This window comes from Mauremys reevesii, linkage group 4, assembly GCF_016161935.1.
Source record: "Mauremys reevesii isolate NIE-2019 linkage group 4, ASM1616193v1, whole genome shotgun sequence".
NCBI lineage: Eukaryota > Metazoa > Chordata > Testudines > Geoemydidae > Mauremys > Mauremys reevesii.
The window spans coordinates 142,040,902-142,057,159 of NC_052626.1; the positions used below are offsets into that span (position 1 = coordinate 142,040,902).

At 55.1% G+C, this 16,258-nt stretch overlaps 1 protein-coding gene across 1 annotated transcript; it reads right to left on the bottom strand.

Moving 5' to 3' along the window:
- Positions 1 to 6,282: 6,282 nt before the first annotated feature.
- Positions 6,283 to 16,008, bottom strand: LOC120405192 (snaclec 3-like). The gene is made up of 6 exons (XM_039538582.1): positions 15,807 to 16,008; positions 13,916 to 14,034; positions 10,634 to 10,780; positions 8,851 to 8,965; positions 7,783 to 7,855; positions 6,283 to 7,093 (listed from the first exon to the last, which is right to left on the bottom strand). Exons 1-6 carry the CDS (start codon positions 15,853 to 15,855, stop codon positions 7,072 to 7,074), a joined length of 525 nt encoding a protein of 174 aa, XP_039394516.1. The 5' UTR covers positions 15,856 to 16,008; the 3' UTR covers positions 6,283 to 7,071.
- Between the last annotated feature and the right edge of the window lie 250 nt (positions 16,009 to 16,258).

Consider the following 16,258-nt stretch of genomic DNA (forward strand, 5'->3'; position numbering starts at 1 on the left):
CCCCTTTGCATTTCACTGGGAAAGAGCCTCTGGGAATCAAGATGGGCGAGAAGAGGGGTGAGCACTAACATAGTCTCCCCCCGTGACATAAAAGCAGCCTTGAAGGTTGCAGCCTTGGCTTTTACACCCTGGTACCAGGGCTCAGCTGGTTCCACTGGGGCTTGAACCCAGGCCCTTCTGTACGTAAAAACAGCTGCAACCAGGACTACACTCGAGAGTCAAATGCCACGAGAAAACCCCCTTGAGCTCCTTAGCAAAGGTCACAGTAGCTGCTAGGCCTATGGATGGATGATATTCTAAAGCCTAGATTGTCAAAGGTATTTAGGCACCTAACACATTAAAAACAATGGGAGTTGGGCACTGAGGTACCCGTGAAGACGTGGGCCTAAGTACCTTGCTCCATAGCGCTTCAGCTGCTAGAGCCTGTAAGTTCCTCGCAGTCCTTGGAGGCATTTCCCAGCCTGCTCTTGCAGGCAAAGTGCATAGACCCAGCTCCGGGGCTGGCCGTGGCAAGCTGCAGCAGCTGCATTGTGCTTAGACTGGAAGAAAGCGATAGAGGAAACAGGGGATGGCAAGACAATGAGGCAGCAGGAACCACGTCTGGGTTTTTAATAACTGTCCAGCAATGAGGCCACTTACTAAGCTCACCTCACCGAGCCCGGCTGCAGCCTCTTTCTTAGGGCTCCGGAAGTGGAAGACCAGTGCAGGGATGTGTCATTGGGAGCACAAAGCAGGATTATGCTAAATTAGTACAATAGCTCCTTCTAGTGGTGGCTGTGATCCATGGACTTCTATCCATTCATACACAGAAAGAACCAGCCACAACTAGTGTCAAACAAATTGGCTTCCGACTGGTGTGAATTCCTTTGTTTTCCAGGATCCACATCCTGTTTGGAACGCTGTAAAATGCATAGAAACATCTAATCCCTGAATAATATACTGCAGGTACAGATCATTACACTGGTAACAATACGGCTTTACTTAGGATTAGTAAATTGTGGAGAAATCACATTTTTCACAGGTTGATCACGGCATAAATAGTAAATGTTGTAACGGTTGTAAGTTGCCCTGGATACGGACGTCTGCTAAAATTTAGCATTGCAGTTATAACCCCAATTAGGGTGACCAGACAGCAAGTGTGAAAAATTGTGTGTGTGTGTGTGTGTGACCCTTACTTCTGCGCTGCCTTCAGAGCTGGCTGCCCAGCCAGCAGCTGTTGCTCTCCAACCATCCAGCTCTGAAGGCAGCGCAGCAGTAAGGGTGGCAGTAGCATGACCACGCTACAATAGCCAGATTTCACGGGGAAGACCAGATTTCACAGTCTGTGACATGTGTTTCATGGCTGTGAATTTGGTAGGGCCCAGTTTATGATGTCATATAATTGTGGAGTAATAAACAATTGTTCCAACTGAACGATGTTAGGAATAGGACAAGGGCAGGGTGTGTAGCTAGAGGCACCGAGAAGTCTCTTCATTTTTCTGATTGTGGCTCTCGCAGCTCAACCTGTGTTGGGAATTAAGGCTGCGAAGCATGAAGAGGGATGAAAACATACAATGGGAGCCTTGTCTGACCCTGACGAAAATGACAGACCAGAAACAGAACAACATATCTGACGAAATCCAAAGCTTTCAGGATACAAGCACCAAGCCCTAATGCCTAGGGAGCATGCCACAGAACTGGCCTAATGGGGAATGTATTTTATTCATTCCATTAAAAAATACTGCATTAAGATTGCTGCCTTGTCAGTGCTCAGATGCCAGAGCTAAGGGGCTATGCACACCCTTAACTCTGATTACAGGTCATCTAGTACATCTCCTTACAGCCTGAGAGCTGGGACTGAGCGCTGTAGTTAAGGCTGCAGACCAGATTAGTCATCCCTAGGGTTTACGGTGCACTTTCCATCAGGCGATTTCAAAGCCCTTCACAAAGTAATTAGCATCCCCCTTTTGCAGATGGGGAAACTGAGGCTTAGAGAAGGGATGTGACCTGCCCAAGCTGTCGCAGTCGAGCCAGGAATAGAAGCCACGTCTCCTGAATTCCAGTTCACAGCACCATCCACTAGGCCACATAACAGAACATCCCCCTCCCCCCCCCGCTTTCTTAAATACTTACATTGTTCCACACTTGTGCTCCGTCACTGTGCACAGCAGTGGTCAGCTGGAGGCAACTGGTGGGAAGGATCCTGAGCGGCCTGACAGTTGGAGGAAGCGTAGAAACTGAAATCAGGTTTGCCTGTGTAACCCACACACCTTCTGGGTGTGGCGCTGTGGCCCCTCTAATGGCACTGATTAGAGGTTAATGAATCTGCTACAGCATTAACTATGCACCATGTGGCTTTTAGCTAAATGCAGAAGAAGCTCATGCATTTAGCTCCAGGTTCGATCCTGCCTGCTGACGACCAGGGTCTGGAGCTGGAAAATGCTAAGGTCTCAATATTGTTGTTCCTCCCACTCTCCGTCAGCTCTCCCCTGCTGCTCCTGGGTCTCTCCTTTCCTCCTCAGCGTCAAGCAGCTTCCAGTGGACTGGCCTAGGGCCCAGGTGCCCTCTCTTAAACCCAATCAGGAGGCAGCTGATCAGTCCCTGTAACAAGGGGTTTCCCTGGTTTCGAAGCAAGTGTGTATTGGAGACACAGAAAGTCAGAAGCAGCAGTCATGAGCGTGGCCCTCAGAGGAAGGACCTGCTGGGGTTCTTGGGCAGAGAGCCTGCTGGAGAGGCAGGCGTGGGGATTTCTGGCAACGAAGCTGCCTGCTGCTGTCAGGACTGTGTGTACATTCTTTGGAGATACGCAAGATGGCACCAAAGAATAGACTTGACTTGTCTCATTGACTGCTCATAGTAACAGAAACAAGGCCCCAAACATCAAACGGCTCGGGCCAAAGGGCCCACCCTGGTAAAATGAACATCCTGTGGTGCAGTTTCTTCCTCCAAAGGGTTTGTGGCCACAGCCTTTAGTGGGGTGTTGTGCCCCCAGCCTGTCACTCTGGGCTGACACTTTGTGGTGAGTACCACAGCCCCGGGGGAAGCACGGCCATTCGTTTCCCCGCACCGAGCCAGCCCTGCAAACACTGGGCCACCTTCCACCTTGGGGTGACCCCATCCTGCAGGGCCAGGAAGGGCCCGAGTCCCGGGTGAGGCTGCCTGGCAACCTGTCTGAGGCAAACACCTCAGCAGGAGCTGGGCGCCCAGAACAGGACAGTGAAGCACAAGGCTACGGGGGCCCAGCGCAGCTACCGGCACACCAGGGTGTCAGGATGCACAGCGACAAGCCCTTGGAGGGATGCGTCTCTGGGATGGGGGTGTCACGGGGCACATCACTCGCCGCCAGACTGGCATCTCCTCCTGGTCACGCTAGGGAGGCGCTCAAAGCTCCCCATCTGCAGCTTGCACACCGTCACTGCCTCTGCCTGCAGCCCCCCTCGCCGCCTCAGGCACCACAACACCCTCTTTGCGACTCAGCCCTCCCGCCATGTCGCCATCCGTGTTCCCCCTTCCAGGGGTTAGCACACCTCTACTCTGATATAATGCGGTCCAATATAACGCAAATGTGGCTATCACGCAGTAAAGCAGTGCTTCTGGGGTGGGGCTGCTTTACCTTGTTATATCTGAATTCGTGTTACCGCAAATGGTTCCTCTGCGCCCTCCCCATCACTTGCTGCAGCCCTCCCTGGGCTCCCCTGCCCCAGCCCTCCTCCGCTCCGCCTCCTCCCATGAGCGCGCCGCAGCCCCGTTTCTCCCCCCTCCCTCCCAGGCTTGATGCGCCAATCAGTTGTTTTGCGTGGCACGCCTGGGAGGGAGGAGAAGCAGAGCTGAGCGGCGCGCTCACGGGAGGTGGAGGAGGCAGCAGAGTGGAGGTGAGCTGGGGTGGGGAGCGGTTCCTCTGCACCCCCCCCACTTGCTGCAGCCCCCCTGCCCCAGCTCACCTCTGCCTCTGCCTCCTCCCACAAGCGCGCCGCTCAGCTCTGCTTCTCCCTCCCAGGCTCGCGGCGCAAAACAGCTGATTGGCGTGGCAAGCCTGGGGGAGGGGAAGAAGCTGGGGCAGGGAGTGGTAAAAGCGGTTCCTCTCCCTACCCCAGTGTAACACGGTCTCACCTATAACACGGTGAGATTTTTTTGGCTCCCGAGGACCGCGTTATATCAGGGTAGAGGTGTATCCCAGTCCAACAATCCAGCTGCTTCCCCTGTGGGGCAGAGGACAGACCCAGCCCCACACACTACTCCTGGTCCCAGCCCAGGGACCCTGTAGATGGCAGCCACATGCTGCATCCCAACCAACTGCTCAGCACATTTTCTGGGGACACTTCCCAACAACCCCAGCACCTTCTTCCCTCAGGGCCACAGTCCTAGCAGCCAGCTGGGAGCTCCCTCTCGCTCCCCCGGTCCCTGCCAGCACTGCTCTGTCCATGGCGCCACAGGGCTCTGCCTGCTAGAGACACAGTGCTGACACCTCAAGCTCCCAGCAGCCACTGACCACCTCTGGCCCAGGGGCTTCTTTTATGTGAGCCTGCTGGGCTCTGATTGGCCGCTCCCTGCAGCCCTTCCCTGATTGCCTGCACCCAACACAGCCTCTCTAGGCAGACTGGAGGACCCAACTCCACTGCTCGCATGCAGGATTAGCCCCTTTTACATCTGTGTTGGGTAGACTCCCCATCACACAGCCTCCTGCTCAAGACTGCATCCCTCGGGGGTTGGGTGTCTCCTACCCTGCAGCTGCCTAAGCTGTATCAGTAGCTCATCCCTTTCTCTTTCTGCCTCCTTCAACAGGAGACACACGTCTGCCGGGCCCTGCATATCATCGCTAAACGTTTCCCTCTGGTATGCGAGGTGTCCCTCTGCCCTTTGCAATGGGTAGTTTATCTTTCACTTGCCCCACTGGGTCCGCCAGCACCCTTACGTTCAGGGTCTGAGTCCCCCCACTCACCACTGGGGAAGTGACTGGAGAGCTGACTGCCAGGCCCCCGGAATGGGGGAGCACAGATAGTGACTCAGAGGATACCCTGGTCCTTGGTGTGACATGGACCCGAGAGCAGACGTGATGGAGGCAAGGCACATCAGGAGAAGGGCTACCGACTTGCAGTGCTAATCCCCAAGACAGCCAGCAGGAGGTGCCACTCTGGGCAAAAATCACTCCCCACCGCTCCCTGGAGACTGCTCCAGAGACTGCATTGACTTTCCTGAGGTGCCCCAACCTTGCAGCAGGGCATCTCAGGGGCAGATGCCGGTTGAGGTGTCCCTCTGTTGGCTGTCAGGGGCCTGGAGCAGAGCCATAGGAGCCCAAGATCCAGCACAGGCCTGCCCGGCCGAGCCTGAGCGTGCAGTGCCTTGCGGAAACTCATGGAGTTTAAGGCCTGAAGGGATCATCAAGTCTGAACTCCTGTATGTCACAGGCCCTTAAAGTTCACCCATTTCCCCCTGCCCTGCACCCAGTAACAACAGTCTGGATGAAGCATCTTCCCCCAAGGCCTCCCGGCTGGGTTTGAAGGCCCCCTTCCCTTGGCAGGCTGTGCCAGGGTTACTCACCAGCCTGGCAAACATCCGTGTCTTGTTTCTAACTCGTGTGTCATGTGCTGCCTTTCTCCACCAGGATAGAGAGCCCATTGGTATCTGGGCTGTTCCCCCCTTGGCAGAACTTATACGCTGCATCAAGTCAGCTACAGTCTTCCAATGGCCTGAGCCACGTGGGATCCAGGGATCCAGGCAGGCTGAGGGGGATGAACCCCTCATTTTTCTGCTGTGGAGCAAACGCTGCCCCCCCCGCAGGAGAAGTGTCTCCATACGGGGCACCTCGTAACGTGAGGCTGTAGGGTTGGGCCTGCAGATTTCACACAGCCCTTAGCCAGGGAAACGCCCCAGTGTCACCGGCTGGATAAGGGCTCTGGGGTTCAGCCCTTTGTGGTTATGGTCAAGAGCAGACACAGCCCAACGCTTGCCAGAGCAATTCCACCTCGGGGATTCAGCAGAGCCCCGTCGGGTCAGGCTGGTGACTTGAGATGGGGAATTCAGCTGGGGGAGAGGGTAGAAATCGCCCTGTCCCTTGAAATCTCAGAGAGTCAAGAGGAAATTTGGAACCTTGACTCATCCCCAAGGCGACACTGCGAGTGAGCGAATGTTCCACCTGGCAAAGCTGCCGTGGTTTTATACACCTTTCCCCACAAGTTGCTGCCCTTACCCCTCCCACTGTGCCAGGTGCTGCACATTATTAGATGCATTATGGTAGCACCTGGGGGCCCCACTCATGGCCAGGTCCTCACTGTGCCAGGCGCTGTATAATGACTAGTACATTCGTTCTCTTGGCGCGTAGCTTTTTTATTGATCATTTTGTTTTGGCACAGAACATTAGTAGGAGTGCCCAGGTACATGTATAAAGCAGGAGGGAGAAAGACAAGCAGGGATCAGAGCAGGGAGCTCTCTAAGCAGATTTGCATGAGCAGAATCACTGAGTGATGCCATGCCAGTGAGAGCGCAGTGTACAACTGGGTGGCTCTGGCGTCCAAAGAGACTGTGACCTTTGTTCCCCCGGCCTCCGGCCTGCTGCGGGGTCCCATTGGAAAGTGGCTCCCAGCAGGAGCCCGCCAGTGGGGACCGACGGGGAATACAGTCGGGTGAAACTTTTCAGACCAGCCCCTTTTCCAGTGAAAAAGCCAGGTTTGGTGAAACTGAACCATTTGGTGATTGTTTTGGCTTCACTAAAGTGTATCGGTCAAAACTAAAAACCAACCCAGAACAAATCGAAACGTTTGGTGTCTTTGGTCTGAAATTACTTTCTCTTTTGAAATGGCCTTTAGTTTGATTAAAAACAGAGTTTTAAAATGGTCACAATCAAAACAAAATTTTTGTTTGGTGCAAAATGATTCCCCCACTTCTCCATTTGCACAATATTTTTTTTAAATTTCCCCTCCTAATTTTTCACAATTCCCAGCAAACCCCCAAACCTGTTATTTGCCCAGTTCTACCCAGGACACCTAAGACGGGATAAGGACACAGCAGTAATTGGTTCCAGATGTGAAGCTACAGCACAGGAAAGTGACGCAGCCTCCACTGCAGTATACAGGCCGCGTCTTCCACCACGTCCTGTTACCAGGATTGGTCCCTGAAGCTGCAGGAACAGGCATTGCCCATGCAAAAGAGGAAGAGAAACAGCTGTTGGTTGTGGTGCCCAGATGTGGATGGGACCTTTTCTCTCTAGGGGCGCCAGTTCTGATCTGGACCGAGGGCGGGGCACTAGCTGGCTCAGGGGATGGGAAATGGGACATGGGGCCTTTGCCCTGTAGGGGGTGCTAGCTCCAACGTGGCCCCAGGGAAGTGGTCCCAGCGAGTTTAGGGGGTCAGGGAAGGGGATACGGGGCCTTTCCCATCTAAGGCTCTAGTGCCAGTATGGCCAGTTTCAGGTCAGCAGTAACTAAAGATGCTCCTGTCTGAAGGCCGTTTAGTGGCTCCTGCCTGAGCTGGTGGATCTCAGCCTGGGAGCAAAGTGCCCATCTCACAGGAGTCACCCACCCATGGGCCAGAGGAGCCCTGGAGACTAAGCTCCCCAGAGACGTCTCTTCCCGAGCAGGCGGTGTGCAGGCAGGACGCTGCCATCGCTGTGTGTGGAGCTCACTGGGACAGAGACTGTGTCTTCCTATGTGTTTGTACAGTGGCTGGCCCAGTCTGAGCACAACTGCAATATAAACAACAACAGGGCCCCGGGGGTGCCCGAACAGTCACCGGGACACCTTCAGCCACTGCTAGAGTTCGCCTGTCCGGAGAATAGCCCGCCCTGGTGGGAGCGAAGCTGGATGGTACCTGTTCCGCAGGGTGTATTTGCAAACGAACGGGAAGGACCAGCTAGCGTCATAGTCGTTCCAGGTGACGAAGCCTGAAAGAGACGGAGTCAGAAGGAATCAGCCCAAGAACAAACCGCCCGCTGGCAGGAACGGGCACTTCCATGACTAGGAAAGTCATCTGCATGTGAAAGCTAATGTAACCACTGTACCTCTGTGGGCATCGGTTCGGTCATGACTGGGGTGATAGATAGATAGAAAGATAGATACTGGAAAACACTAGTAGGAACTGAGATGAGGCATGAAAGAAAGGCTGAGAACAATATTGCCCTGGTCCACTGCCACCTTGCATCTCGGGTCATCAATTTCTCCATTGCAAATTGATGTAACTGGATGACCCATGCCTGCCAATAGTGGGGGAGGACGGAGTGAGGGCAGCTGGCTTCAGTAGTGTTTCTGAGCATGCTCAGTCCGTGTGAGCATGCTCAGTACAAGCCAAGCAGCAAATGGAGGGGCAGCCCTCCTTTACCCCCACCCCCTGCCCACGTGTCTCCTCTTTGCACCCACGTAGCTCTGCTGTACCCGATGGCACATGGGCCAGGCCAGAGCTGCTCCCAGCCCGAGGTGATCACACACTGTTCTGTTTGTGGAGTTCACTTTGAACTTGGGTCACAATGCACTGGAGTTGTCCGTCCTCAGGCACTGATCGGGGTGTATGGGGGAGGGCTCTCCCCAGGAAATGGCCAGCCACTAGGGAGGGCTTTTGTTTGGATTGAGCTGGTTTTGGAGGGGTGGAGGCAGGGGTTGTCTTCCTCCGAAGCATTTGGCATAAGCCACAGTCAGGGGCAGAGGTCGGTCAGTCAGTGGACTGAGCTGCTAGGGCAGGGGCAGGGGACCAAAGCAGACAGCAAAATGGTTTGATCGGATGGTGCAACCAACCAGCAGGAACTGAATCCAGCGATGTTCTGCTGGAGAGAGTCAGGGGGTCGAGATAATGAGCCAACCCTGACCAAACCGAGCCACCAAGCATCTGCCCCCCACCCCGCCCGCCCACCCACACACACACCCCACCCCAGGACAAAGCTCCCACCGTTTTGCAGGATCCAAGAGCCCAGGTAGTTTTCTCCCGGGAGGCCATCGGGCTGGTCTGGAGGAAATGTCCGGAAATTATATTTGGAACCATCCGTCCACATGAAAGACCCCTCCTAGAGAAAGGGTGACGGTGTTAGTGACTGAACCGGGGGCCAGGCGCGCTGCGGGGAGAGGAGATGGAGCAATAGCCAGTAAGGGATCAGCATTGTCTCTAGCACCTAATATCCCAGCTGTGGAGGCCTCTTCCTCACTGCAGCCCTCTCCAGCACTGACAGAGTCAGCCTCACACCACCCCGGGGAGTGGGGAAGGGTCTGCCCCATGTTACAGATAGGGGAACTCAGCACAGAGTAGATTAAGTGACTGCACCAAGGTCACACACAGGGAGACAGTGGCAGACCCAGGAACTGAGCCCAGGACGCCCAAGTCCCTGTGCGCTGCCCTAAGCGCTGGGCCATCCTTCTGTCTGTCAGAGTGAGCAGCGCCGCCCTGGCTTGGAATCAGCTCTGTTATAACCCTCACCTGCAGCCCTAAACTGGCACCGCGTTCACCTTCGCGTGCCAGTGTCACCTCCACTTTGGGATCGCACCAGCCTCCACCGGATCCCAACACATCTTCCCAAGGCCGGTGCAACCATTTAGGCTACCTAGGCTGTCGCCTAGGGCGCTGGGATTTTGGGGGGGGCGCCATTTTCTTCAGCAGTGACCGTGGCGGCTGGATCTTCGGCCGCTCTGGTTGCCACTGGCATTTAGGAGGAGGGAGCTGGGGCAGGGGAGCGCGGGAAGGGCTGCCTGCAGCAAGTTGAGGGCGGGGACGGCACTCAGGGGAACTCCCTGCCCCAGGTGACCCCTGCTCCGCCTCCTCCCCGAGCACGCTGTGGCTGCTTCACTTCTCCCGCCTCCCAGGCTTGTGGCGCCAATCAGCTTAGGCACCGCAATCCTGGGAAGCGGGAGAAGTGAAGCAGCGACTGCATGCTTGGGGTGCTCATGTGCGGAGCAGGGGTGAGCTGGGGCGGGGGGGGGGTGCCTCAGGTCGGAGGGTGGGGATCTGCTGCAAGGTGGGCGCCTCAGGGCGGAGAGGGGGAGCTGCTGTGGGGAGTTGCCTCAGGGCAGAGGGGGGGGAGCTGCTGTGGGGGGGGGCGCCTCAGGGCGGAGGCGTGGTGGGGGCGCAAGATGGAAGCTTTGCCTAGGGCACGAAACATCCTTGCACTGGCCCTGCATCTTCCCCACATGCAGCAGCCATGTCCAGCCCCAGCTCTCCCGCAAGCTCAGATGGCAGGGCCTGGTTCTTAGAGAGTGAACGTCAGCTGGAGTGCGGAGGTGACAAAACAGCTGTAGTTTCCACTGCACCTTTTCTACACCCTGTAACCCAGCATGCTTTGCAGCTCAGGAACAGTAACACCTACCTCTTCTCTAGCACTTTTCATTAGTAGAGCTCAAAACACTTTACAAAGCAGGTCAGTAGCGTTACCCTAATTTTGCAGATGGGGAAACTGAGGCACGAGGAGAGACTGGGACTTGCCTAAAGCCACCCCAGCAGCAGAGGCAGGAATAGAACTGAGGACTCCTGGGGCCTAATCCAGGCAAACACTCTTTTCTCTACTTCAGATTGAAATAACAAGCCCACAATGTAAGACAGAGGGAGGCAAATTCTGCCCTCAACCCCCACAATGTCCCCCCGGTATAAGTGGAAATGCCAGTCTGACCCTCCAGCCCCGGCGACTGCTCTGAAGTTGCAGTTGCTCTGATTGCAGGTTGTGCCAGACGGGTGAGGCAGGAGCTACCTTGAAAGTGTCGTGTGCGCCGATCCAGTAGGCCTGTCCTTTAGTGTAATCCAGCGGCTTGCCCATCAGGTGAAAGATGAAGTCATTTTCCTCTGCGCTGTGGATGGAGGCCAGATGGGAATTCTTGCCATAGCTTTGACATGCCACCTGAAAAGGCACCACAAGGTCAAATCACACAAGGCTGCAACCAGCGCGCCTGACCCAAAACGCTTAGAAATCAATGGAAAAACGCCCATTGACATCAGTGGGTCAGGGCCCGAGAGAAGGGGGGTGATCTGGTCGTTGAGGCAGTGGGCTAGTCCTCAAGAGAGATGGGCTGAATTCCCAGTTCTGCCACAGACTCACCAGGTGGCCTTGGGCAAGTCTCTTAGCGTCTCAGACCTTGGTTTCCCCCACAGGGAGGGGACTAGGCCATTTGCTACAGGGAGAAAAGCCCCCCTCCCGTGCTGTAGAAAGTGTCTACGCTAGAGCGGCACAGCTGCAGTTGTGCCATTATAGCATGTGCCAGAATGGGGGGGGGCAAGGGGACATGTCCCCCCCACTTTTAAAAGTGGGGGAAGAGGGGATGTGGAGGCGTGGCCTAGTGGGGGAAGGGGCAGCACAGAGGCGGGGTCTCTGGGGAAGAGGCAGTGGGGGGAGGGGGGGGCATGATTCAGGCACCTATGCGCCCCCCCCCCTTTTTTACAGAGCTTCTGCTGCTCCCTGGTGTAGACACAGCCTGAGAATGTCAACGTTTGAAAAGTCTGTTGGGAGGACAGGCAGAGCTCAGGTCAGGGGCTGTGTTGTGCCAGAAGCTGTTAATGGCTGCCCTCCACCAACAATCAGAGAGGTGGTTGTAGCTACCTGCTCTGCTAACCAGATGGCAAAAACCGGACCTGTGTCCTCCATTTCCCCCTTTTTGTTTTTTCTGATTCCCGCCCCCACCCCGCCCCCAGATCAATAGAACTCTGGGCATCGATGGCTAGAAGGTTCCCTGACGTTTTGGAACAGATGGCATATGGCATTCAAGCGTTATCACCTTACAGACAGACAGACCCACAAAGTTGATTTAGTTGGGGATTGGTCCTGCTTTGAGCAGAGGGTTGGACTAGATACCTCCTGAGATCCCTTCCAACCCTGAGATTCTATGATTCTAAGAAATGCCCTCGAGCTGAATTTAAGCTTGTGGATACAGAGATCTTGGTGGGGGGGGGAATAATGGCCATCGGAGGAATATTTAGAGTAGGTGAACAGATGCCATCTGGAAGGCTGGGAAATTCCCCCAACTTGTTCGTGTGGCGGAGGAGGGATTCCAAGATTCCCCCTAGCAGGAGTCACACCAGCTGCTCAAGGGCCAGATTCACACACAGGGCTCAGGATTTAATGAGACATCAGTGGAGCCCTTGGAACAGATGCTGCATAGGAGCCCACGCCACCAATTGTGCCACTGATCTCAAGGGAGCCATGCACAGCGCCACCCGTGGCTGGCCAGAATCCAGCCCTTAGTAATGTGCCCTCAGGAGCATTTCCTGTCCCCTGCCTCTCTCCCTGCTCAGCAAATATGCCCAGCTGTTAATACTCCCTAGCTCTTCTCAAGTGCTTCTCATCAGCTGATCTGGGCCGGCGCGCTGGGCGACAGCAGCTGGACCAGCACTCTGCCCACTGGGGCACCCATTAAAGAGCCCCAGAGTAAAGCCGAGGGGCGAAGCTGTGCCTACGGGACAGCTCAGAGGTGGCTGCAGACAGCTACAGGGCTAGTGAGGCCCAGGAAGGAAGTGCCGGGGAGAGTGTTTGCGCTGCAATCAAAGCCCTGCAGCATGGCCGGGGCTGGCCCAGCTCAGCTGACTTGGACTCCTGGGGCTCGGGCTACGGGGCCATAAATTGCAGTGTTGATGTTCAGGTTTCAGAGCCCGGACTCCAGCCCAAGGCCCGACAGCTACAAAGCTGTTTGTGGTCTTGCGAGCCCGAGGCAGCTGACCTGGGCTCAGAGACACAGTGCAGTGCAGTGGGGTTTTAATCACAGTGTAGATGTACCCTCAGCATTAGTCCCAGGAGAGATCTCTGGGGGCGAGCGCGCCTCCCTCTCCTTGCTGTAAGGGGCTGAGGATTATGTGCTATTGCAGATGAGGTGCTGCACTATGCTGAAAAGGTGAGGGGGGAACAGTGTAAATCAGGGGTCTCCAACCTTTATACACACAAGATCACGCTTTGAATTTAAGATTAACCCAGGATTTACCCCACCCTTTCCCTGAGGCCTCATCCTGCTCACTCCATTCCCCCCTCCCTCCGGGCTGGGGCAGGGGGTTGGGGTGGAGTGCAGGAGGGGTGCAGGCTCTGGATGGGCTGAGGGGTTCAGAGGGCGGGAGGGGGCTCCAGGCTGAGCCTGGGGCAGGGAGTTGGCATGCACGAGGGGGCTCCGGGCTGTTGCAGGGGATTGGGGTGTGGGAGGGGGTGAGGGGTGCTGGCTCTGGGAGGGAGTTTGGGTGCAGGAGTGGCTCTGGCCCGGGGCAGGGGGTTGGGGTGCAGGAGGGGGTACGAGGTACAGGCTCCGTCCAGGAGGGACTTACCACAGGCAGCTCCCGGTAGGTGGAGCAGCGAGGCTCAGGCAGGCTGCCTGCCTGCCATGGCCCGACACCACTCCTGGAAGTGGCTGGCTGCTGGCACGTCTCTTTGTGCCCCTTGGGGGCAGCAGGTCTCCATGCACTGCCTGAGTGCCTGTGACCACAAGTGCCACCCCCACAGCTCCCGTTGGCCGGTTCTTGCGAGGACGGAGCTATGAGGACAGTGCTGGGGGTGGGAGCAGCATGCGGAGCCGCCTTCTCTCCCTCCCCCAGGGGCCACAATGACGTGCCAGCAGCCAGCTGGTACCGGGAGCAGTGTGGGGCCATGGCAGGCAGGCAGCCTGCCTAAGCCTCACTGCGCTGCGGGACCTTTAGTGGCCCACAGATTGCGATCGACTGGCAGAGGCTCCAGGATCGACCAGTCGATCACAATCGATGGGTTGGTGATCACTGGTGTAAATCAACTACACATGGTGTTCCCAAGCAGAGCATCTCCGAGTGCTCTGTGTGCTCAGAGAAAGGCAGGAGCAGAGGCCGTGCACTGTTACAAGATCTCAAAGCACTTTACAAAGTCAGTCAGTATCTTTACATTTTACTGATTGGGAAACTGAGGCACAAAGAGGGGAGTGACTTGCCCTAGGTCACCCAGCAAACCAGTGCTGGGAATAGAGTCCAACTCTCCTATGTCTCAGGCTGGGGCTCTTTCCACTAGGCCATGCTACGTCCCTGCATTCAGACTTGCCTCAGCGTCAGGCCATTTCATCGGTTCCATTGAAGCCTTATAGCAGGAGTCTTGATACTGCACCCAGCCCTCGTAACAAAAGCCACGGGCGCAGAGACAGTTCTCCTGGGAGCAGGCACCTGGTGTGAAGATCGGGAACCACAAGTGCAATAAGCATGCAAGAGAGAATAAAACATCAGTGCAGCATGTTTCATGCATTGGTCTCAAAGGCAGATAAGTATTACACCAATTGCTCATTGCAGAAGAAATCAGTGACACAGAGTCTGAGTAGTTTTAGTGCACCTTGTTCGTTTACATTTTATGCACCAGTCCTGAAACAGAGGTGGTCACAAACAGCACACATTCAAGCCCCTCTGTCAGTGATCTCAGCCCATGCATCAGTGCCAGGTTCCCAGGAAGCAATAAACCCTCCTGCCCTTTGCAGCAGTTGCTCCCCCCCGCAATAAATTGCATTAGAAGACTATGTCTGCCAAGACTGTACTCTGGCTCACATGCTAAGATTGTGCGTAACAGCACCGTCTGGTGGCACTACCATAGCAGTATCAATACCCTCATGCAGGGAGAAGAGTGAATTGTTAATGATTTTCACTGATTGCTTCATTTATCATTAGTGGTTTTTCATACACAATAATTATTAATGAAGCAGCAGCATTTTGCTTGGTGCTTTACAACAAATGAAAAAGAAGGGGTCCCTTGCGTAAAAACTACATGGTACAAACATAAAAGGTGGTGACAGACAAGATTCATAGCAATCAAGGCCAGAAGAGACCGTGGTGATATCTAGTGTTACTGCCTGGATAATACAGGCCAGAGAACTGCCCCCAAATAATCCCTACAGCAGATCTCTCGGGAAGCATCCAATCTTGATTTTGAAATAGCCAGTGACGAAGAATCCATCATGACCCAAGGAAGAAGGGAATGGAGAAGAGTTTAGAGTGAAAGGAAATTAAAATAATATGAACCACAGTATTTAGAGCTAGCTTGTGGCAGTGAAGAGCTGTGCTGCCCAGCAAGCAGAGTGGGACCTGAATCTGTCGGCACACTGCTTCCCCCTTTTGCTCCAGAAGGGGGTGCTGAACCTGTCCCAGCCCTGGCTCTGTGGCAGGTTAATCCCACTGGTGCTATTATTATGATGATTAATTATATTACGGGAGCGGCTCGGAGCGCTCTTCATGGACCAAGACCCCGTTGCGCTAGGCACTGTACAAAGAACAAGCAGACAGCGCTGCCCCAAAAGCTTACAACCCAGGCCAAGAGCTGGTTGCAACTGTACTGAGGAGTGCAGGCAAATAACGCGACCATATTAGCCAGCAGGTTGGGCAGGGGTCTCGGCATGCCAGCGGCATGACCGATGTCAAGTTTCTGTAGCTGTCATGGCAGGGGAGAATTTTGAAGGAGGACAAGGAGGCGTTTTGTGGCTGTTTACAGGGAGTTCCTCCCAAGCATAAAGTGAGGAGTTAGGATGACTTTGGAGGACAGGGGAAACTCTGGGTGCATAGCAAGAGGGAGGTCATTCCATGCCGAGGTGCATGGAAAGGGGCACAAGTGGGATGGGGAGACAAAGTAAGCTTCAAGGTCAGGGTGAGAGGTGGGGGGAAGAGGAGAAGACAGGGAGCCAGGCGCTCTCTGCTTCACCTTCCACCTCTCAAGCCTGGGGTGAGTGAAGTGTTCAGAGTCCATGGACCTCCCAGTCCTTGGTCTCTTTGCCAAAATCCAGCAAGGGGAAGCAATGGGTGCTGAGCCGGCAGGAGGGGCGCGCAGTGAAGACACCTCTCTACCAGGACCAGGGTTCCCCACTGATTCCACGAGGCCATCTCTGTGGGGTGGTGGTGCCTACAGAACAGTGTGGTTGGGCTGGGGGTTAGCAGCAGGGAAGGATAATGCAACTCACCCCAGGCAATGAAGATGAGCACAAGGGAGAGGGATGTCCTGGGATCCATCTCTGGTGAGGATGCGAGTCAGCAGGCAAATCCCAACAGCCCCGCTGGCTAGCACAGACTCCCCTCAGGTTGGGCTCTCGGGCTTTGCTCACGGTGGAACACAAGTGGATGCAGGAAATTTTGTATCAGTCCTCTGCACAGCAGTGACTCATCACAGGAAATCCTGCTCCTCTGAATTTCCTCTTTGTTCCAGCTGTGTCCCTTTTGGCTCCAGCAGCCTGGTTTAACCTCTCTCCATGCGGAGGCCAGTGGAGTAAGCCCTGCAGCTGCTCACTTTATTGTGGTGGACAAATGTACTAGTTGTCTTCAGGCAGGGAGAGAGAAGGCACAAGGAAATCTCCCTGGGACCTGATGAATAGTCATCCTACATCCTGCAATTCCTTTCTTCGCCATTAGGGGAGGA

Coding starts and splice junctions, on each gene's coding strand:
- LOC120405192 (XM_039538582.1), bottom strand. CDS start 15,855: ATGGATCCCAGGACATCCCTCTCCCTTGTGCTCATCTTCATTGCCTGG. Junction 8,966..10,633: donor GCGCACACGACACTTTCAAG/GTAGCTCCTGCC, acceptor CCCTTTCTCTAG/GAGGGGTCTTTCATGTGGAC. Junction 7,856..8,850: donor CTCTTGGATCCTGCAAAACG/GTGGGAGCTTTG, acceptor CGTCTCTTTCAG/GCTTCGTCACCTGGAACGAC.